Source organism: Serinus canaria, chromosome 1 (genome assembly GCF_022539315.1).
Source record: "Serinus canaria isolate serCan28SL12 chromosome 1, serCan2020, whole genome shotgun sequence".
Taxonomy (NCBI): Eukaryota; Metazoa; Chordata; class Aves; order Passeriformes; family Fringillidae; genus Serinus; species Serinus canaria.
In genome coordinates, this window is record NC_066313.1 from 37,403,406 (window position 1) to 37,424,908 (window position 21,503).

Consider the following 21,503-nt stretch of genomic DNA (forward strand, 5'->3'; position numbering starts at 1 on the left):
TATTCTGATTGATTCTATATATAGAAAGTCTCAGGGATGAGAGTCTATGTGCTTCATGCTGTACTAGCATTTGCAGACAGACCTGGAAAATTTGATCTAAATTTTTACATATTTACTCTTCTAAAGAATTTTTTAACTTCCTGTGGTGAAGACAAATGTAAAAGTGATGTAATGACACTTCATATTTGCTGTCTTTTAGAAACACTTCAGATAGAACAACAGCCACAAAAGAATTATCACTTCCTCCCATCTCAGTGAGGTGAATATCAGAGTTTAAGAGACACAATACACTCAAAAACATCAGCTCCTGCCAAATCAAATATCTGTTTCTTAATGAAACAGAAATGAGTGCTTTCAATTTACAGCATTTTTTTAGTCCCACTGGTGATACCAAAGCCAAGACTAGTAAACCTATGGAAGCACCTTTCTGTCTAAAAGTTCCATCAGAATATTTTTGAATACCTGCTAGGAACAGAAAAAACAATGATCTGGAAAAAAAATGCTGTAGATTGCACAAGCTTTTTAGGTCAATAAACAGGAGGTGACAAAGAAGTCTGAGATATCAAAAAACAAGCAGAATGGACCAATTCAATTTCCAATCAAACTGTATGTATTCTTGAAATATTACTGTAAACAGCAAGCCAGAGTTTCACAAACTTATTCTTTATTTTGGTAGTGAATTGTTTTAATGTAGCAAAATGAGAGATCAACCATTCATTTTGACAACAATATTATGAAGCAAAGTCATAGTCTTGAGTTTTCAGAAAATTCAGAGTAGCAAAAATTAGGACCAGTCAGGAAGGCTCTAAGAGGACATATTCCATTACATGGTACAGAACTCATTTCATTATGGTTTTCCTTTGTAAGAATTAAGGTATGTTATGTTCTAGAGAAGCAAACCAAACTATTCAGAGATTTTGTTAACAGAAAGAAGTGAGATATCAATAACTAAAAAGGATATATTCAAGATGGATTCCTGAGTACTTTTAAGTTGATGGGTGTGTTCCCACCAATATTCCCAGAAGAACAGAGATGAGGGAGGAGAAGGAATACAGAAGGAAACCTTCAGCTTTGGTAACCAGGGAGATAGATGTAAGACATACCAAAACCTCAGAATTTTATGCCTCTAACTTACAGATAAGGTATGGAAAGAATATTTTCAACATAAGTTTACTTCAGAGCAAGTCTCAATCTGTTTACTGGGAATTTTCATCTTGGTTTTCTGTATCTTGTATCTGTATGTGGTACAAAGGAGTACTGATGCTACTAACTCAGCCTAATAGCATTTAAAACATTGCTGAATTTCAAGTCCTTAAAAAAGTGAAAGCAGTCAATTTCTTACAATGAATGCTTGAAAAAGAATAGTGAATGATAAATCTAAGGTAGAGTCTCTATGTAAAAAGGCAGCAGATGTTCATTGTTAAGCAATACATCTGGCAGCAGTTGACTACCCAATCTGGATATCTGTTCCCAGTAAATTGGCAAAATAAATGTGGTGACTTCTTATGGACAAATCTATGAGAAATCAGGTTCCATTAGTTTTGCTGCTGAGAGAGCAACATGTTAAAAGGATTCAGAGTGTTAACAGTATCTTCCACTAAGCAGTTCAGCCACAAAAGACTAATAGAGTATGTGCAATACAGCAAGATGTAGGATTCAGAAGGCTGTGCCCTAATTTTATCTTAGGCTATATCTGATTCTTTTTATATGCAGTCCAAAATAAAGGGACAGAAACACTGAATAGTTTGGGTTGGAAGGGATCTTTAAGGATCATAATGGCCAGGAATATCTTCCGATATACCAGGTTTCTCAAAGTCCCAACCTGACCTAACCTTATCATCCTTCTAGGGGTGGGGCATCCAAACCTTCTCTGGGCAACCTGTGCCAGTGCCTCACCAACCTCACAGTTAATTTTTTTTCCTCTATATCCATCTATACCTACCTTCTTTGAGTTCAAAACCTGTTGTCCTCTCACTACAGACCTTGGTAAAAAGTATTAGTCTTTCTTCATCTTCCTTGTAGGCCCCCTTTAAATATTTAAAGGTTGCAATATGGTGTCCCAGAGCCTTCTCTTCTCCAGACTGAACAACCCCAACTCTCTCAGCTTATCTATAGCCAGCCCTCTGATCAATTCAGTGACTCTCCTCTGGACTTGCTCCAGCATGTCCTGTCTTTCCTGTGCCAGGACCCTAGAGCTGGATGCAGCATTCCAGGTAGGGTTTTATAAGAGTAGAGGGGCAGAATCACCTCTCTCAGCCTGCTGGCCATGCTGTTTTGGATGTAGCCCAGGACACAGTTGGCTTTCTGGACTGTGAGTACACATTTATAGTTCTTGCGCAATTTTTCAGAATGGGCAGTACCATACTTAACCCTTCCAAAATCCTTGAAAATCTACTCTGATTTGGGTTTCATGCAATTCTGGTAAGCCATGCATCCTGTTTCTGACTAACTCCTACTTTCTCTTAAGTTACACTGCAAGAATTTTGCTTATCTTCATTGGGCATATTAACCCATTCTCTTAGGATTGCAATTACTCCAAGTTGCTGCCATTATGTTTGCACAATGTAACCCAATGTTTAAAATCTCAGTAAATTGCCCCAGCTACTTATCAGAGACAGCAATGTGGGCCCATGTGTTCATTTAAATGGCGAAGCCAGACTCAGTCTGTATGACGCCCATACTGTGACTCATCACCTACTTTCTCAAGAGAGGAATGACTACTCTGCTGCAAATGCAGTCAGGACTGCAGAATATTTCCTCTGTTGCCTTGCAACTGTCTATACTGATTCCTCAGAGGAGAAATAGATCTTTGCATTTGGGTCCTGTTTGTTGTAACTATCATTCTAACTGACTGGACTTACTTACACATTATGAGCAATAAGGAAGGTAAGATGCAAGTCCTAAGTTCTGGTATAACATGTTCTTACCTTTCCAAATACATCCACTTCAAAAGATCTCAGCATCTCCTGTGTTCTCTACAATGCAGCTCAATCTGAATAAGTGGAAGTTTTATTTCACAAGTAAATAGATATTGAACTGCTATTTCTAACAATAGGAAAACTAAAGTGATTAATGCAGTAAGACTGCGAGGACTGATTTGGTAAAACTTTGGATTTGTATTGACACAGATGAGGAAAAAAAAGATACAGCACATTATCAACCAGTAATTTAAAGGCATATGAATTTACGTGTAACAGCCTACATAGAAATCTTGAAGTCCACGCAGAGATAAAGTGCATGCTGATGAAGTAGGTCATTTACATTTTTAAAGGTGTCTTTCAAAGAGCTATATGACCTCTTAATCAATTTTCTCTTCTTGGAAATTGTCTGCATCTTCCAGGTAATCTTCAAGATCATTGTATCTCTGTGAATGAAATAAAATTTGTACAATTTATCCATATTTAATAACTGTATTAGGTAAAGACTGCTTTTCTTGTTCAACACGCGACCAAGCATGCCAATAACAATTTAGAGGCTATATCTAAAAGCATACTAAATGCAATTGTACTACAAATTGTCTTAAAATTGTTTGTGAAGAGATACTGAACAAGTAAAAGTTCTTCAATGTAAACAGAATTGTAAAATACTCTTGCTGTACCCAAAGTACATCTTTCCCATCTTTCCAAGTTACAGTTCAAGTTTGTTATGTTGCTGCTTTTAAATGAAACAGGGGCCTGCCCACCACAGCCCAGAGATCACGCAGCTGTCAAAAAGCTTCATGTCAAAAGCTGATACAAACTCTGTGCGAGCACAGCAGCAGACCACTGTTTGAAACACTGGGTCAGCAGAAATGGGGGAATGGTTCAGCTGAGTTGTATTATTGATGAACAGTAACTTAGAACTGATCCATTAAATCAGACATTTTATCTGAACTTACTTTCATCTGCTTGGAAAAGAATACAGGGAATAACCCAGTCATACCTTCTGAATCCATCCAGTCTCTTCCAAGTGGCTGAAAAGCCGCTCTACAGTGTCTTTGACTGGTTCATCCTCAACACCATCCAGTTCAACAATGGAGCTGCAATTCATGTATAGCTTGTACTTGAAGTGTTTCAAGTTGTGATAAACTCTTGTACGATTTGCACACACCGTACCAACCTTCAAAACCTAGGCCAGAGTGAACAAATCATTGCCTTGGATAGAACCATGATTATCTTTACAATATACAGAATTAGTGAGCTAATCTAATAAGATTTAACCAGTCAGTCCAGGAAATTGTTTGCAATAATGAAATAAACAGAATGCACTACATGCATAAAATTAGCCCAAGCCCATGTAGTTTCCACAGCCACAGCAGAAAGATTTTTGAAAAAGCAGGCAGCCAGCAGGTCCAAGCAATGGCAGCTTATCAGTGCTGTCTTCTTGCAAACACAATCGTGTTTGTAATTGGTTGTATCTTTCCCATCTCCTGGTGGAACTTTGTTACAAAATCACCAACACTTTAGACAACCATCACATTGTGAAAGCAGAGGAAGAGGAATTGTTTGCTTACTTTTGCTTAATATCTAAGTACTTCCTAGGGAGAAGGAATACCAGTTTTAGCATTTTGTAGACTGAAAAATATTCAATATTTCTTCAAGAAATACATATAAATACACACAGGCATACACCTCACAGCACTTAATAAATGGAGAGGCTGAGTTTCAAAAAAATGAAATCTGAACTTGAAGCTTTATACAATACAAACATTAACTGGCAACTGTCTGGGAGGAATAGCTAAGCTATGATGGTACAGAAAATAAAGCCTCTGCATCTCCCAGTTATTACCAGTTTTACCTCTATGATTTCCATGCAGAAAAGATGGAACTGACTTATTTCACAGTTTTTTCAGAGCAGTATTTATAGGTAACCAAATGGTAAAATGTGCCTGTTTTGAACTGATGTCTTGTCACACCTTTCCATAACAAGTATGTAAATAAAGTTCTCTGCATTAGTAATGCAAGCTACCTGCAATTGCATTGTTGTTTTACATTACACGCAGATATATATACATAAGAATCAACTAAATTTTACATTGTAAGACTATTTCTTCTGAGCCACAAAAGTGATACCTTTTATTGCTAATAATCTGAATACTCTCAAATTACAAGCAGGTTAAGCTTTAATTCATGCTTATATCTCACATTTTCAGGGAGCTTTTCTGAACGCATGACCAAATGTTTGCATCTGTGAGCAGTCATCCAGACCACCTGACCTATCTGTGCAATCTAGCACTAGCTCTATCTGCTGACAATGAAAGTAACAGAAAAGTGTATTTTTAAAGATTATGTAAATGGAATTTGTATGTGTTAGTTATCTATTCTCTTAACTATATGAATATATCTTAATTCCTTAAATATATGAATCAGCAGCTCAGTGGATATCACCAGGCATAGTATCAGTTAAGTCAAAAGAAACACACTCAAAAGAACTTTTGATCTGACCTACAGTAAATTGTTAGTAACTGAAATTTTAAACATTTTGAGATAAAAATGCCTATTACTATATTTTAAGTCTCTACTGATCATGTAAATGTTGTACCTATATACAGCTCCATTTTCTAGTATCCCCAAAACTGAAAAACTAAGGCTTGTTTGGTGCTGGAGGTGCTTCTGAAGTGCAAGAGCTATCAACTAATGCTGAGCCTTGATTAATCCAAATTTCCAGAAGCACCCTTTCAAATACTGCAGCAATGAAGAACGGAATCGCCAGTGTTTCGTAGAGCATTGCACAACTTTTCAAGTATCACAAGCAATGAGGTGTGGCATTTGGAACATTATGTGATATAAAGTAGGAGATACCATCTAAAATCAAACTGGTAGCCCAGTTTTCTCCCTTGTGACAACAGCTAGCAGGAGATAATTAGAAACTTAGTATAAGATAGTTAATATAAGATCCAGCACAAACATTAGAATGATCATAAGACTGCACATTTTCTGGCAGTCAGGAGTTAAGATCGTCTGTATCATCCCAAATATCATGTTCCAGAGTGTGAAAGAACCTTCCCCAAGAACCTTCCCCTGTCTAATTTGTTTTGTGACCCAATACTATTTTCCCTTCCAAAATATCCTGTGGCAGTGAGTTTCAGAGCTTATTTATGTGCGACGTGGAGAAATGCCAAAGGCAAATAGCTAAATATCGTATAAATGTAACCGTGTATTGTGTTTTTAAGCAAGAAAGATAGTCTAAAAATACAATGCTATTTCAGAATGCAGCTTTGGAAAGAATCTCAGTACTGCACTCTAATTTTTTTCCCCCCTCACAGCTCTCAGTTGCTCTGTGTTAATGCTTAACTTATCTACTCAAGCGGGCCCTATCAGCCAAAGTTGTGTTAAATCACTTTATAAAGAATGCAGGAGCATGGTTGGACACTAGCATAACATGTAGTGACTGAATCCATGTCCTCTAAGCATGTTTATAAACAGAACACCAAAACTGAGAATAGAAAACAGTTTATAATCCAGGTGACACAAGGAGCAAGGAAGTGTGGGGGACACTTATATCACTAAACCTTGTGATTCTCCCTGAGCAGAGGAAAATGAGAATTGGCACCTAAACAGTGAACAATCACTGCAAGCCTAAGCAAAATTGGAACAGCTGTTTCTCTTCTCTTTCTACTGGCAAAGCAGAATACTTCAGAGATGAGAGAAAAGTTTTATGCAGAAGAAGGAGGTTGGAGGTCTGTTTTTGTTCTCTTCACATCCACTTTTCTCGGGTATTTTCAAACAAATCTATAGAAACTAGTCTAACTATGTGTTTCTGTTCAATTTGATCTGTCAGTGCTGAACTGCCTTCTCTATCAGTCAATCAGGCTTGTGAAATGGCAATTTTATGCAGCTCTGTGAGCCTCGTTTTCTTTTATATTTTTTCTAAATTGGCAGGACAAGTTGCTCAATGCATTGCCAGCAGAGCTTTAAAGACAACTTGAGAACAGTACTTTTAGTAGTTTAAACTGCAGGTCACCATAAGAACACAAATGCTGCATTACAAGACACTATCAAAAATGACTGGAAAGTGCTCAATTACTCTCTCTCCTGAGCCTCCTTAACAGCCACTGAGCTATACTGAGCAGGCTCATAGCAGACAGCCCCAGATGCTGGTGTACACAGGGTAAAAAAAGCTCTCATTTTGTACTGCTAAGCCAAAGAGGACAAAAATGAACTAGCAAGTTAGTTCAGTATTCCATAGGATATTTCAAGTTTTTTCCAAAGTGAAAAATAGCCAACACTTTATGCAGCACAACATTTGGTCAGCAGTGAGGGAACTGCTACTGTTATTTCCACAGTTAGGCTGAAAGTTAGGTAAAAATTAAATTCTTGTGCTAGTTCACTAATTATTTCTGGTTAGGTAAGGCACACACTTCCCATGAAAAATGGTATTTTTAAATTAGTGATCTGTATGTAAGGAAGAATGCCTATGACAGACTGTAGTGTCAGTGCTGGGATGATTACAGAGGACTTATTGTTTTCCCCTTATTAAAAAGGGGAAAAGCATTGCTGGAAAAGGCTAGCTTTCTTGACTATCATGCACATACATACTTTTCAAAAACAGAATATCAGCAACTGCTGCTCAGAAAGGTCTGTAATATAAGAAAAACTCTTGTCACAGATTTTCAAGCTCCTGCATTACATGCAGAGCCTGTATGATGACAAAATGATAATCATACTGATAGCTCTCAAATCTGTAAGTTAAAGAATTTGCAAACACCCAAACAATACAGGTTTGAGCTTCAGCAAGCTATACTTCCTGTTTGACAAGGGCTTCACTTTATTTTTACTTAAGAAATCAAATCCTATTATATCTCATTACCAAATATACTTAAAAAAACCCCTGGTTCTGAAACTTTTGTATTTTCAACAAATACTGTGAGGAACTTCAGCTGTGTTCAAAAGTTCTTTTACACTCACAAATAAAATACCATCTGTGTCTCCTGAAAGGGAAGAAAGGCAGAACTTGGATACCAGCTTGGTAAAACAACTGTAGCAATATTTTATTATTGACAAATCAAGTGCTTTGAATTTATCATAAGAGGTCATGAATTGCATCACTGAAGTCATATGCATACCTAAAACCCATAACAATTATGTGTAGCTGTAATTTTGAAGGGAAGATCTCTAAATATTAGAAACAACCAGGTTCTTGAGAGTCAAGGTTTTCAAAAGGCTCAGCTGTGAAATAAAATTGTATTAGGCTATTAAATTATTTTAGATGACTTACTAAATCACCTAATGGAACATTATGTAACAATATGAAAGATGCCTTTTAGTTAAAAAAAAATAAATCTAATCCAATATGTTCTACAAGTGACAACTGAGGGAGAAATAGATGCAAGACTACCTAAATGGAAGTGTTCTCTAGTTTGTACAAGTAATTCCAATAATGCTGTAATGGGGGAAAGGCTCTAATAAAATGTATTGCTGTAGCTAGGAACAAGTTTTCTTGAAAGGAGATCAGCAAGTGTAAATGTATCTGAGATGCCAAGATAATTTGTCCTGAGTGAATAGCTAAGTGGAAAAGAGCAGATGTGGGAAAAACATCTGAAGAATGAAGCAATAAATTTTGACAAGGTCACACGTGGACTGCTAGAATGACCATTGCACTGTTTCACTCAGTGTTTGAACCTAGAGCAAACAAGAACTGTTGGAGTGAACATGGACCTTCCAAGTGCTAGAGGCAGAGCAGGCACAGAATTACTAAACCTAGCGACGCAATGTTGAACAAACCTTACCTGCACCAAAACAGAAAACACAATCATTCAAAGGAAATGATTGTCCCTTTTACAGAAAGTTACTTTTACAACATTTCTGACCACCAATCAATGCAAGATTCCTGCTGGGAAAGTCTTAAGGGCATTATAGGCAAAGGTAAAGGAATGGCTTTTTCATTAAGGGGTAGATGTGGGCAGGAAACAGCACAAGGGTCATTGTGATGCAGGCAAAACCAAAGGTCATAGAAAAACATCTGATTTATTTTCTTGATAAAAGAAAAACTTAAAAATAAAACTTAAAAATATAGTGCTGGTTTGAAATTACCTGTTTATCACCTGACATGAAGTCATCCACTTCCAAAGTTTTACTATTATAAAGCCTTCCAGAGAGCAGCACATTGAACTTACACCACCGCTTCAGCTCACAGGCCTGACAAGACATATTTGTTGCACTTTGCAAGCTTATGCGAACATCTGGGTAACAATCCACACGCTCCTGAAAAACAGATTCCAAATAACATTAAAGAACCTCTGTAAACTGAACAGTGCCTCTACCAGGCTGCTGAGTACTCTGTACTCACACAAAATTAGTCCAAGAGAAATGAAACCAAATTTCATTATTCCAGTGATCATTAAATCATCACACCCATGACACTAATTCTCTTCTAGTACTATACATACAACAACTAATTGCTCTATACTGACATATTTTTTGTAGTAGTAGAAAGTTCATGATGAAAATACTGTTTATCTTCTTGTGGGAGGAGGAAAAAATCTTGTTGGAATGTTTAGCAAGTGACAAAAAAATCCTCAAATGTCAACTGCTGAAGTTAGCAGGAGACACATTCAGGTAGCTGAGAACAGATTCCATTCTGCTACCTGAATGTTTGTCTGGTTATCAACATGTAAAATATTTCTGGTATTTATATAAGCACCAAAACAAATTATTTAAGTTAAAGTACAATAGTTGGTATCAAAAAGGATATATAATTATAGTGATTGTTGCACCTTTACAGAGAATTTCAGCACTTAAAGTAGAATCTACATACCTTGTATCGATCCTTCCAGCGACTCCTACAGATTAAGTTCTCAAGACGAGGCTGAATGAAGCGGTCGTCCAAATAATGAAGTGAGAGCAGCATCTCTCGTGCATACTTCTTTTGTCTCGTTCCATCTGTTCAGTGAGAATCATCACTAATATGCTGACCACCCGATGCTGTACCAGCTCTTTAGATAAAATTTTCAAGGACATTATGCTTCTGCATACTAAGAACTATGAATGATTTTACTAAACTATTATTGAATGCATTTGCTACTGCTACCCATAAAAGTGATCCAAGCAATCCATGCATCTTGCTAAAGGGATAGATTTTATTATTTAAAAGGGATACAAGAATAAACTCTACAACCAAGCCAAAAGCTCTCATCCCAAATGGAGATCCATTCACTCAATCCTATTTAAAACAACAGAAAAGGATGAAGCATGTGGGGGAATATCATGCTTTTCAGCCAACCTGTTTACGTTGTTTGAAATGTATAAGGGAAGTGGTTGGAATCCACAAAAACGAACTGCTCTGAGCTTCTTCAAAGCAGAAATTTTGACAACTCTTTGTCAATTACAAAGATCATAGAGAAACTGACCCTTGAGTTAGCCTAAGTACTTCCAAATTCTCAAGCAAAATAAATAAAAAAGCATGAGGATGAGTAAAACTACCACTATTACTGTTTCCCAAATACATGCGGGACTCCAGGAATTAAACAGGACTTCCCTAGATGGAGGCCAATGCACACTGCCCCAAAACCTCAGTGTGTACAGATATAAAACTTAATTCAGCTACCTTCCCATGCCTTCTAGCAAAGCTGCTATCCTAAAAAAAAGCAGACCTGAGAAGGACCACTGGCTATCCAGCTTTCTATATAAACATAGTTAATTACCATTATAGCCACCATAATTGCAATTACCTGTTTTTCCATACTTTACACACACATTTGCAGCATGAGTATGAAGAGGCTGTGCTAGACCTCAAAACAAAATCCCTCTCAATAAAAAGCAAGGGTGAACTCCAATACTACAGTAGCTGCTCTTGAGTCAAAACTAATGAAGAGAGTCACTTCCATTAACTCAGAACAATTCATTCTACCTTACAAAAATACATTTTTGTAATGCTAGGCTATGTTCATACAATGTTCATGTGCAACCTCCAGCTCACCCGCAGAGCTCATTTACTTCCAACCACTTGGCAGTAAATTGTTACATTTTATTGAGAAGATATCATTTGTAATAGAAGGAAGTTATTACAACATTATTCTGGCAGTGTTTACTTATTACTTTTCAAAGGCTTGTTTTTACTCGTTGAAACAAAACACACCAAACACCTGAAAGAACTAGCAGTGGTAGATGAAAGACATTTTTTAGCTCCAAGAGTACACAGCCTTTATTCTGAGGTCTGTGGTGTACTTCAATTTCTTCATTCCCTTTAAGTTCCTGATGACACCAAAACCTCCACTCTTGGCATTTCACTAATTCCTTCTATAATCTGACACTGAGAGTCCTCTCCTTAATCCCATCTTTACAGGGCTTATGAAACTATGTATGAGGCTGTTATTCAGCCACACTAGGCCAAATGCCAAAAAGTACTTCCTAAGAAAGAATAAGACGAGTACTGGCTGCAGCTGAAGCTTATTTATCTCACATGTTAAGAAAAAAAGAAAGGGAAAAACTATGACATAGCGTCATCTCCATAACTAAAAGCATTTATTATCTATCAAATTCCTAAGAAAAAAAGCTGTGAAGCACAAGAGATTATGATAAACCAGCTGACCTTGCAATGTTTTCATTGAGATATCTGCTTTGAAAATAATTTGGTTTTCATGCTGGAAAGGCTACTACTGATTAGGAACACAGAAACACATTCCTACATCTCAAGAAGGCATTTCAAGCCTTCTGTGCTCACGAATTAAGTCTACACATTTTTCCAAGATTACTGTATCATTTTCAGATAGAGTCCCCTCTGATCTCCCCCACCAAGGTTATTTAGCAGGAAAATCACAGAGTTCAGGACCCTCAGTTCTATAATCAGGAGAAACACTATTCCCTAGAACAAATGGCTTTGTATGACTTTGAATGCATTAATATATTATTTAATGAAATTTACTTACCATATAATGAGCTCAGAAAAGTGTCATCAATTGCATTTATGAGGAAAGCCTTTACTATTCTTTTGAAGTGTACATAATGATCACAGCGAGATACTGGGAAGAAAGCAATACAACCAAAATTTACTAAAAGAAGGGGAAAAAAAAGTCACATTAGAAGTCCTACAAGAAGAATTTTTCTCCAGTATTGTAAGTTTATAATTATAAAGTTATTTAAATATAGATTTAGAAATAGTTTAAATGCACAACATATACACCCACAGGATTTTGCCTTAAAATTCCCAATGATCCTACAGAATTGTAGCATTCTAAAGTCACATGTCCTTCCAGGAAGAAGAGTCCACAGTAAGACCTACAAACACTAAGAGAAGAGAAGAATTTGTTCTACAAATAGCAGAAAATAATATAAATCGGAGAAGACCAAGCTTATGTTGTAGTCATGGGTTTTTTTTGCTTGTGCTTTGTTTGTTGTGTTCTTTTTTTTTTTTTCAAATACAATTCTGCTGAGGCCTTCACTGGGGAAGAAATACCACAAATGCTTGTGACTACCTACAACTAGCACTGACTGTCCAGTCACTACATACCTACTTCTGAACAACAAAATATGGAAGAAAATAACTTGCATATGGTTCTGCTTCAAATCTCTCTGCTCCATCCAGAAACTGGTTTTCATAAAAGAACAGCTTGAAGAGTTTTCTTGCTCTGTGTAATTCAGCCCAGACTGGCCAGTGAAGTGAGAAACCCCTCTAGACCTCTGGTCCCAAGTCTTACCACCACAGAATAAAAATATAAATATACAGTAAAAAACCCAAAACAAAACAAAACAAAACAAAATCTCAAGCCCCAAACTCATAGTGAGAACAGAATTTGGACAGATTAACATAGCTGCTCTTAGCATAAACCACAAGACTGCAGGATGAAAGATGATGCCTTCAGGTCTCCATAGGAATGAATGCATCATAGGCAGTCTACTTCATCCTAAATCAGACCAACTGAAAAAAAAAAATCGTGCAACAAGGTTTCACTTTCTCCCCTCCAACTTATATCCTCTCTTTAATTAGATATTTAAAGACTGCGAAGTTTACTGTGGAAATCAGAATACTTTCATAATAAATTGAAACCTTTCAGGTATCTGCTTTTAAATACCATATCCTATTCCTTAGCATTTGTATTTAGCCCATTATTTTTTATTACAGTACTACGAGCTAGTTATACATGAAAAATTATCACTAATTTTGATCTTACACTGTGGGATGTAGCGTGCCAGCAGCTCACTGTTTGATGGATTTGGTTGCTTTTGATGTGGCTGATTTTCATTCTTCACATGCTCTGTGTTGTCAATGTCATCACCATCATCACTGTTTTCCTCTTCCTCTATTACAAAATCTTTCATGCTGTCACCATCAGTTTCACTGCCTTCTGATGGTGTGAGGGGCAACTGACAGAATGGTTCCTCTTCTATTGCTGCTTCACTATTAGAATCCTAATTAAATTTTAAAAAGTACTTCAAACACAAGAATTTTCAGTATTTGCACAGACAAAATGCTACATACACCAGCTAAGATTTCTGACCATCTAATAACACCATTTGTTCAATTAACAAGAAAGCACACATTTCAAAAAAATACATCATTCTGTACTAGACAACAATTACTTTCAGCTTTAAATTAGCCATTTCCATGTACCTCCCTTGAGTCTACTGCTAGAAATTAAGCTAACACATCTATAAGACTGACTCCAAGACTCTAATACTTCAGCAAGTATTCTGCTTCCTGATAAAAATAACTTGATAGATTTTCAGCAGTCAATAGTTATCCAGTTAATGCGACTGTTAAAATATTACAGAACTACTAATTTGTCATGAATTCAAACCCAAAAAATCCAACTGATTTGTACCTCTTAACCTCTCCTGAGATTAATTTTTTTTTTTATTTCCTCCAATTAAATTTCAAAGATAAAACCCTGACCTCACAATTTGCACTGCTGCGGGATCTCCGAGCTGTGCTGCGTCTTACAAGTTCCTTCAATTTTGCAAGCACTTTCTGTTTCCTGCTAGTAGAAACATTCTCTGTAGGGCATGTTTGATCGGGCTGCTCTTCTTCAGAACTCTCATCGTCATCCATTGTACAGCGGCGTTTGGCAGAAACCTTTCTAACAAGTATGTCACTGCCCTCACTTTCATCGCTGTCGTACATGACAGAGGTTCTCAACCTCTTGCGCCTGCCAGGTACAACGCGCTCATCGTCACCATCTTCTGCAACTTCCCCATTGTGGTCCTTCTCCTCCTGACCCGCAGGACTGCTCTCCACAGCCGTCGGATCTTTCTCATCTATTTCACTTTCGGATATGGCAGACTCCTCCTTCTCCTCCTCCTCCTCAGAGGTGGCTGAGGATTCGTCATTGCTGTCCAGCAGAATGAGCGCCCTTCTAGTGCGTCTCCAATCGACTCGGGATCTGGGTGATGCCAGCTCTGTCCCGGCTGTCTTATTTCTTGTTTCGTATCTTCTGACAGCTGTTTCTACCCCCATGGGAAAGCTGTAGCAACACACCTAAATATAAGCCGGCAGAACAAAGCACTTATTACATTGTACTATTCAAAGGGGGAGAAAAAATAAATACATTTTGCTCCGCATGCTCATGACTTAGCAGCACCATTAAGAGACTCACGCGGAAACCGGCACCAAACAGCACTCCGCACGCACAGCTACTTCTCCAGAGGATACACCTCACTCAGGATGCGCAGAAGCGCCCGGCGTGGCTGCACGGAGGAATGAATCGGGTCTGGGGTGCCGGTGCCGCTCCCAGGGCCGGCTCCGGCTCCGGGGCCGTTCGGAGCCGCTCCCGAGACTCGGGACACCGCGACTCGCGCGCCGCCGTTTCCCGCCGCGCGCCGCCTGCAACCGCCCAGCGCGGGCTGCCGCCCCCTCCTCCGCTCCGCGCGCCGCGATTGGCCGGCACGCCTGTCACTCATCCCGCCGCGATGTTTACGGAAGTGCGGTCACGCCGCGGTGGGGGTTGGGTTATGTTTGAGTTGGCGCGCTGGTGAAGCGGAGGTGGTGGCGGGTTCGAGTCCCGCCCTGGCGCCCTCCCCGCGCCTCACCCGGAGGTCTCAGATAGAGCCGTTGTGTGGTGGTTTAATTGTTTATGCCTGTCCTCGGTGCATCCCTGAGAAAAGTCTGGGTGGGCTTGTGGGGTACGGCACCTCCGCAGCGGGGCTGGCAGGGGCCGCCGCTGGTGTGAGGCGCTCCCCGCCTCAGCAGCTTCCTCAGCAGCCGTGGGAGCACACCCGGTGGGTTTGTGAGGGGTGCCTGAGCTAGCTGGGGTGTCCGACCTGGAGCCCTTATCGTTCCCTACGAGTGCCTGAAAGGAGGGAGGAGCAAGGATGGGACAAAGGGAAATGGCCTCAAGTTGTGCCAGGGGAGGTTTAGGTTGTACATTAGGAAGAAAATTCTTCCCTAAAAGGATGGCCCACCATTGGAACGGGCTGCCCGGGGAAGTGGTGGAGTCACCATCCCTGGAAACGTTCAAAAGACGTGTGGCTACAGCACTTGAGGACAGGTTTTAGTGGTGGTGCTGGGCCGGTGGTCAGGCTTGATTATCTTAAAGGTCTTTTCCAGCCCTAAGGATTCTATGGCTCTGTGAGTAATGAGCTTCTGCTGGTTTTCTGCATAAAGCATCTTTGAATAGGATGCTGGATCCTGTTCAGAGCTAATGAGCTTAGAGATGCATTTTAATAACAAGATTCATGTCTTAAATTTTCTCTGCTTTTCTTGATCTCTGGCAGAAAACTGCTGTTACCTTGGAACTCGTTCTGCTGATATACTTTGGTACTCTTAACAAGATCTTGTAATTGCTTCCATATATTTCTTTAAAAATAGCTGCTAACAAAACCATAAGGAGAGAAAATCCTTGAAAGGACAGACAATTATTTCTCCTCTTATTTACATAATGAATTTGATATGGTGAAAGGCGTGTACAGGTGTGTTGTTGAATTCCCACCAAAATGTTTATATTGAAAGGATTATAATGGTTATAATTCAAGGATTATATTGCATTAGGGGATTTGTAGTCCTGGAATGACATTTCTTTTAATTGCTTTACATTTAAAGCCAGTATATGGATTTTCACATAAATATACAGATCAGAGTTTACCCATGATTTATTATTTTCTCCAAAGTGTGGTGAAAGTCAGCATTTTAGGGTGCTGCTCTGTCCCTGGTCTCCACCATATTTCTTGCTTCCAACGTCGCCACCTTGTGACAAAAGGCATAAAGAAATGCTGGTGGTTTTACTCCTGTAGTACAGCAGACGGGAATAACATAATTACAATAAAAATATTGTATGTAACTAAAAAAAATATCTAGTAAATACATTTTTTTCCTACTTCAATTACATGAAGAGTTTCAGTTTTGAGTACTGGCGTCTGAAAGACGGCAAGACGATTTTACTATTCACAATATTTATATCCTGATGATTTTCCAGGGGAATTGACAGCATGGAGTCATGTTTGATCTTAGACTTTAGGAGCAGAATTCAGTCAAAAGACAGAAGATTTCCAAACAGACAAATTTTTGTCAAAACTCCTCTCTAAGTATCTTAATATGTTCTGTACACATGAAACAAACACATTTGTCTCATAGGAAATAAAGGCAGTTTATTTTCTTGTGTACCATAGCATTTTTCCTGACTTTGTGCAGTTACTATGCCATGTGATGGCAGCAGCATCTCCCCAGTACAGAGTTTTATATTTTACCGAGAGATTCCAGTCCCCTGTGATTTTAGATAATAGAGAAAATATTATGTTGAAATATTTATTTTAAGTGGCAGTCCCCAGTAACCCCTTCTGTTGCTGGCTGCTTTAGCCACAGAGTGTTTGCTCTGCTGCTTCCCAGCTGGTCTGTTAGTTGTCTGGCAGTTGTTGTGTTCGCATTGCAGTTTCTCTGGAGCTTTAGCTCTTCTGGAGTTCAGGGTTATATGTCCAGGGTTATATGAACATTCCTCCCACAAACCAGACCCTTCCTGCTTGGGGTATTCTCCTTTCCCTAAGGTAAGCAATGGGAAGCTCAGAGCCCGCGGTTCCCAGGGACTGTTTCCTGCAGCAGTGTAGCATTTGCAAACACCCCATGACTCCCAGGCATACTGAGCATTAGGCTGGCTCATGCCCAAATAGTACTGTTGGAATTTACCCCAACTGGAAAAAAGAACAAAAACCAAAACAAATAAAACATCTTTAAAAGCTCTTTTTTGACTTTTAAACTTATGAAGAGGTTCAGTCTGGCTGGGACTGGCACAGGCACCAGAGTTGCTGTCTGACAGATTGCAATAGCTTAACAGCGTGTTAGAGAAGAAGTGGTAAGCCACCTCTGAGTTTGACCAGGGGTTTAGGTAGTGGCACCCATGACAATGAGCTTTAATGCTTTTGAAATAAATTTTCAGCATTGCAGTTCCTTAGAAAGGACTTTTTACTGGTCACCAGCTTACATCACCAGGGACTCCCCATCCCTGTTCAGTCCTTTTATGTCATGCATTAAATAGAGACATAAATCAACCACACAATAACAGTTTCATCACCAGAAAGAGCTGCTAGCACTCATAGGGAGGTCCCCAAGTAAGACTATACCCAAAGTGTAGAAATTGAATGTAAGGTTGTCTTCTTTTCATTTTTTTATTCTTTTATTATTTCTCTCTGTCTTCCTTGAGCTCAGCCTCCTGTAGGGTACATGAAGAGGATATTACAGGGGACTCGCTATCTTGCATTTCTCTGCCTCCTATTTCTTGTCAAAGGAAGACCATTTCCCTAATTTTAGGGAGAATCTCTGCAAATGGTAAGCCTCCCCAAAAGCCCTTTCAGATGCTGGCTGACTTTGACCTGATTCTTGTCATTTTTTGTTATCACTCTGTAGTCAGTAGCAACAGAGAAATTGACTTTATTAATTACAATTTCTTAAGTGAAAACATTTTAAGATTCGATTTTCAAGGCCTATTTTAAAGAGCATACATCTCCATTTAGAAGTGTGTTTCTAAAAAAAGTTTTAAAAGTTTCCTGGAGCACAGTTTTCATAGTAATTCTAAAGAACCCCCGTCCCTCCCGCTTTTGTGAATAGTACAACTTTTCTCAGAGACTGGAATTCATTTCAGCACAGAAGCCTTTTTAAGGAATTAAATGGGGTTTATGAGAGCCTTAATCCTGATTCTGGCTCTTTGTGTGGTGTTGAATTTCATAGAAAGAGTGAATTTCAGACAAAAGAGACCAATGGAGTTAACATTTAATCTCTTTTTGAAACACTGAGAGCTTTCTGGTCTTGTGAAATTTTGAAATGATGTTTCATATACAAAAGTTTTCTTTGTGTGTCTTGTAGGCTGGATCATGATTACTAGATGACTTGCATGATATGGTCAGCAGTGCCTTTGGGAACTCTCTTCCCTGCTATTTAAATAGTTGCTATTTATCTAATAGTTTATAAAATGTGTAGTTTACCTTGCCCTTTGGATATGTAAGGTACAATCTTTTATCTCCAGTGCCTGGAGTATATACAGTCGAATGGTAGGAGGGTACAAGACTGCATGTAGTTAAGGTTCATTATTACTATTTGAAGATCACCTCTCCTTTGATCAGTTTCACTCCAGTAAAACTCAGTTTATTCTATTTTCACTGCCTTAAGATTTCAGAAGTACCTTGGTCTTTCAAAGTCACAGAGAGTATGAATTATATCCTTCCGTGCTGAGGTAAGAGACTGGGGAATAAATAGGATTTGATGTTTGTCTGGTGCTGGTATAAGGGTGAGGCATTCCTGCAAAATCCTGGAGAGACTGTTTGAATGATCTCAACGTTTAGATAATGCTTGCTATAACTCAACCATGTTGATGTGCTGAATTTTGAGCAAGAGCAAACCAAGGCATAACTTACTAGCATCCCCAAGAACTGTGTAAGGAAGCTCAGCGGTTTTGTACATTGAGGGGAGGGGTATTTCATCCTACTTTCAGAGTTCTTCACCTTCATTTTAATATTTCATGGAGAATTTACTTAAATTTACTTAAACTTTTGTGTGGTTTCTTTTCTCTTGATCACAAGTCAAACATAAACTCTTGGCAGCATGTCTCTAGTTGGAGTAGGGTCTTTTGCCAGGAGGAATGTGATGAGTCATGATATGTGACCAGAATAGCTGGGCTGTTAAAATTGCCAAGAGCTGATGGAGTTCCACCCACAGAACTGTGCTTAGGTACTTGAATATATTCGTTTGTGGCAGCAGAAACAAGAGACTCTTAGAATGAACTGTAGTGGCAAAAGCGTTTATCTGCTTGTTAATGCATGTGCACTAACTTCTTACCATGCTATATACTAGAGTCTCTGGACCTGCAAAAGCCTTTCAGCTTTAGCTTAGCCTTCATTTTTGGCTTGGCTTGATAAATGACTATTAAAAGCTTTCCTTTGTGTTTGCATTGCATTATAGATATAAAAATAAGGTATTTAAACTATAATGAAGAGAACACCTGCCTGGTTAACCCAAACTGCATGTACTGCAAACAGGATACCAAAATATACACAAACAAACTGACATCCCTACATTTCTTACTGTGTATATTTCTAACTTAATTGAGGGAATGAAGGTGACGTAACCCTGCTTGTAAGGAGGTGCAGTTTACATATTGTATCTCTAAAGGTTAGAAATCTGTTAAATTATTTGCGTAACAGCAAAGTCAAAATAAAGGACTATTTTGTCCCAGGGCTGATGGTGGTTCTCTCAGACTTACTGTTTGAGTAAAGCACCTTTCATGTGTAGGTATTTTTTCTATTCAGATCATTGGCAAAAAGAAGAGGTACAGGTATCAGGACAATTGCAGACAGAGAGATTTTAGAGTCTTAACCTGCTCCTGCGGAGCCAACAACAGAAGTTCAGCTGACTTCAGCCACACAGATTCAGACAGAAAGATCTTCAGAAAGATTAACACAGGAAAAAACATGTGTGAAAAGGTATACAAGAGAAAAAGAGAAAGCAGGTTTCCATGGGTGTTCTTCAAAATAGATATATATTTTAAAATGTAATTTTAATTGTAGATTTACATGTTTCAACCATATGAAAAATGTAGATCACATGGAGAGTTCTTTCATTGTTAAAATAACTAAAATAGAAGATGGATTTTCACTTTACATATTCATCTCTGAAATTCTTTATTTTTTCTTATTATTGTGAAATTTGCACATCTGCTCTGGTTCAATATTCTCCCAGCCTTCCCAGATACTCTTTTGTATCTGCTCACCACTGGCCTGTTACACAGCAATACTGAATTTAGAGGGCTTATTTTTCATTGTTAAAATCTGTGACTCTTTCAGCATAATTGGGGGTATATATACAAAATAACGGTATTAACAACAAGTATTATGTATCAAAAGTATCCAAAAGCAAATGGTAGACAAGAAAGACACAAATGCTGGTACCTGGTAAGTAATTAAACCTGTTCCTAAGAGCAAGTTCTTTGTAAGTACAATAACTACTTGTTTTCTTAACAAGCTATGTTCATCTAATGTCCTTAGCATAGCTATGTCTTTGCAGACACCAGATGTTGCAGTGGGGTTTTTCCTCATCCTAACTCTTTAAATAAAGTTTACCATCCCCTCTACTCTGTGCTTGTTCTCCAGAAATAGCCTTTGAGTTCACACACGCCCAGCTTACATGGGGCTGAGGTTGGGATGTGGTCTCTGGTAAGCCAAATGAAAGAGTGTTACACAAACCTCCTGTCTTGAAATTCTGCCTAGAAATTATCAAAACCACAGACAAGTAGGCAGAGCAGAGGATCTCAGCTGCTGAGGTCATCCACTTCCTTTGAGATTATATAGATCAGAAATATTCAAACCTCTACCACCTTTCCCCACACATTCAAGGAGTATTTAGTCCAGAATAGCAGCATTTTCAGCAAGGTGAAATGGCCTGAAAGAAAGAAAGCAAGTCATTTACTAAGTAAGCAGTCCCAGACTGAATTGCCCCTGAATGCTGCGAATGATGAAATAATTTGGTCATGTGAAAGACCTCAAAGACCTGTGCCCTTAGAGGTCTGGGCTAGATTTTTATCTTAGATTTCTTAGGCTAATGTAGTTTCTCAGTTCCTTTCCCATGACTTTTTTATTTCTGATGTTATCTAAGCATATGTGACATACTTTCCCATTCAGATCTAGGGCTATATAGTTCATTAACTGGTGTCTTATAGTTTAGCTGTACAACATGCTTAGGAATTGTTGTGGCTACTTTTTAAGGACATGGGGATACTGGGGGAGGGAAAGAAAGTTCTTGGTGGGGAGTGTTGGTAAAGTTGCTTTTATTACATGTGAATGTTTGCCAGTAGCTTAATTTTAAAACTAGTGCTGACTGTAATTTTCATGTATTATAAGGCTTTTGCATCCCACTCCCCCTCTTGACTTTTGTGTAATTTGACTTATTAAAAAAATATGATTATTATTCTTTATATATTCCAATAAAAGGTTTAAACAACTTATTTCTGTCTGAAATCTCTCTATCCTACCAATATATTGGTTATATAACCAATTGTGAGCAAAACTGGTCACAATGAAAAATTTACTTTAGCCTTCTGTGACTGGTTATACCAAACACTTTGGAATTTCTTACATTTGGATGTAATAATATGCAATGACAGGGATTTTTACCTT

At 38.5% G+C, this 21,503-nt stretch overlaps 1 protein-coding gene across 2 annotated transcripts; it reads right to left on the reverse strand.

Moving 5' to 3' along the window:
- Positions 1 to 587: 587 nt before the first annotated feature.
- CCDC82 (coiled-coil domain containing 82) lies at positions 588 to 14,739 on the reverse strand. Of its 2 annotated transcripts, none has more exons than XM_050977916.1 (8): positions 14,545 to 14,739; positions 13,810 to 14,391; positions 13,088 to 13,325; positions 11,846 to 11,938; positions 9,736 to 9,860; positions 9,012 to 9,182; positions 3,922 to 4,107; positions 588 to 3,364 (listed from the first exon to the last, which is right to left on the reverse strand). In XM_050977916.1, exons 2-8 carry the CDS (start codon positions 14,368 to 14,370, stop codon positions 3,299 to 3,301), a joined length of 1,440 nt encoding a protein of 479 aa, XP_050833873.1. In that variant the 5' UTR covers positions 14,371 to 14,391; positions 14,545 to 14,739; the 3' UTR covers positions 588 to 3,298. The 2 variants fall into 2 exon arrangements, with proteins under 2 accessions (XP_050833873.1, XP_009101018.2); XM_009102770.4 differs by having other exon boundaries at positions 14,510 to 14,739.
- Positions 14,740 to 21,503: the final 6,764 nt, after the last annotated feature.

Bases quoted from the DNA above. Each gene is read 5' to 3' on its own strand.
- CCDC82 (XM_050977916.1), bottom strand. From the start codon at position 14,370: ATGGGGGTAGAAACAGCTGTCAGAAGATACGAAACAAGAAATAAGACA. The intron at 13,326-13,809 runs GTCAGGGTTTTA...AAATTTAATTAG, and splicing joins GCAGCAGTGCAAATTGTGAG to GATTCTAATAGTGAAGCAGC. The intron at 9,861-11,845 runs GTAAGTAAATTT...CTCACTGAACAG, and splicing joins TTTTCTGAGCTCATTATATG to ATGGAACGAGACAAAAGAAG.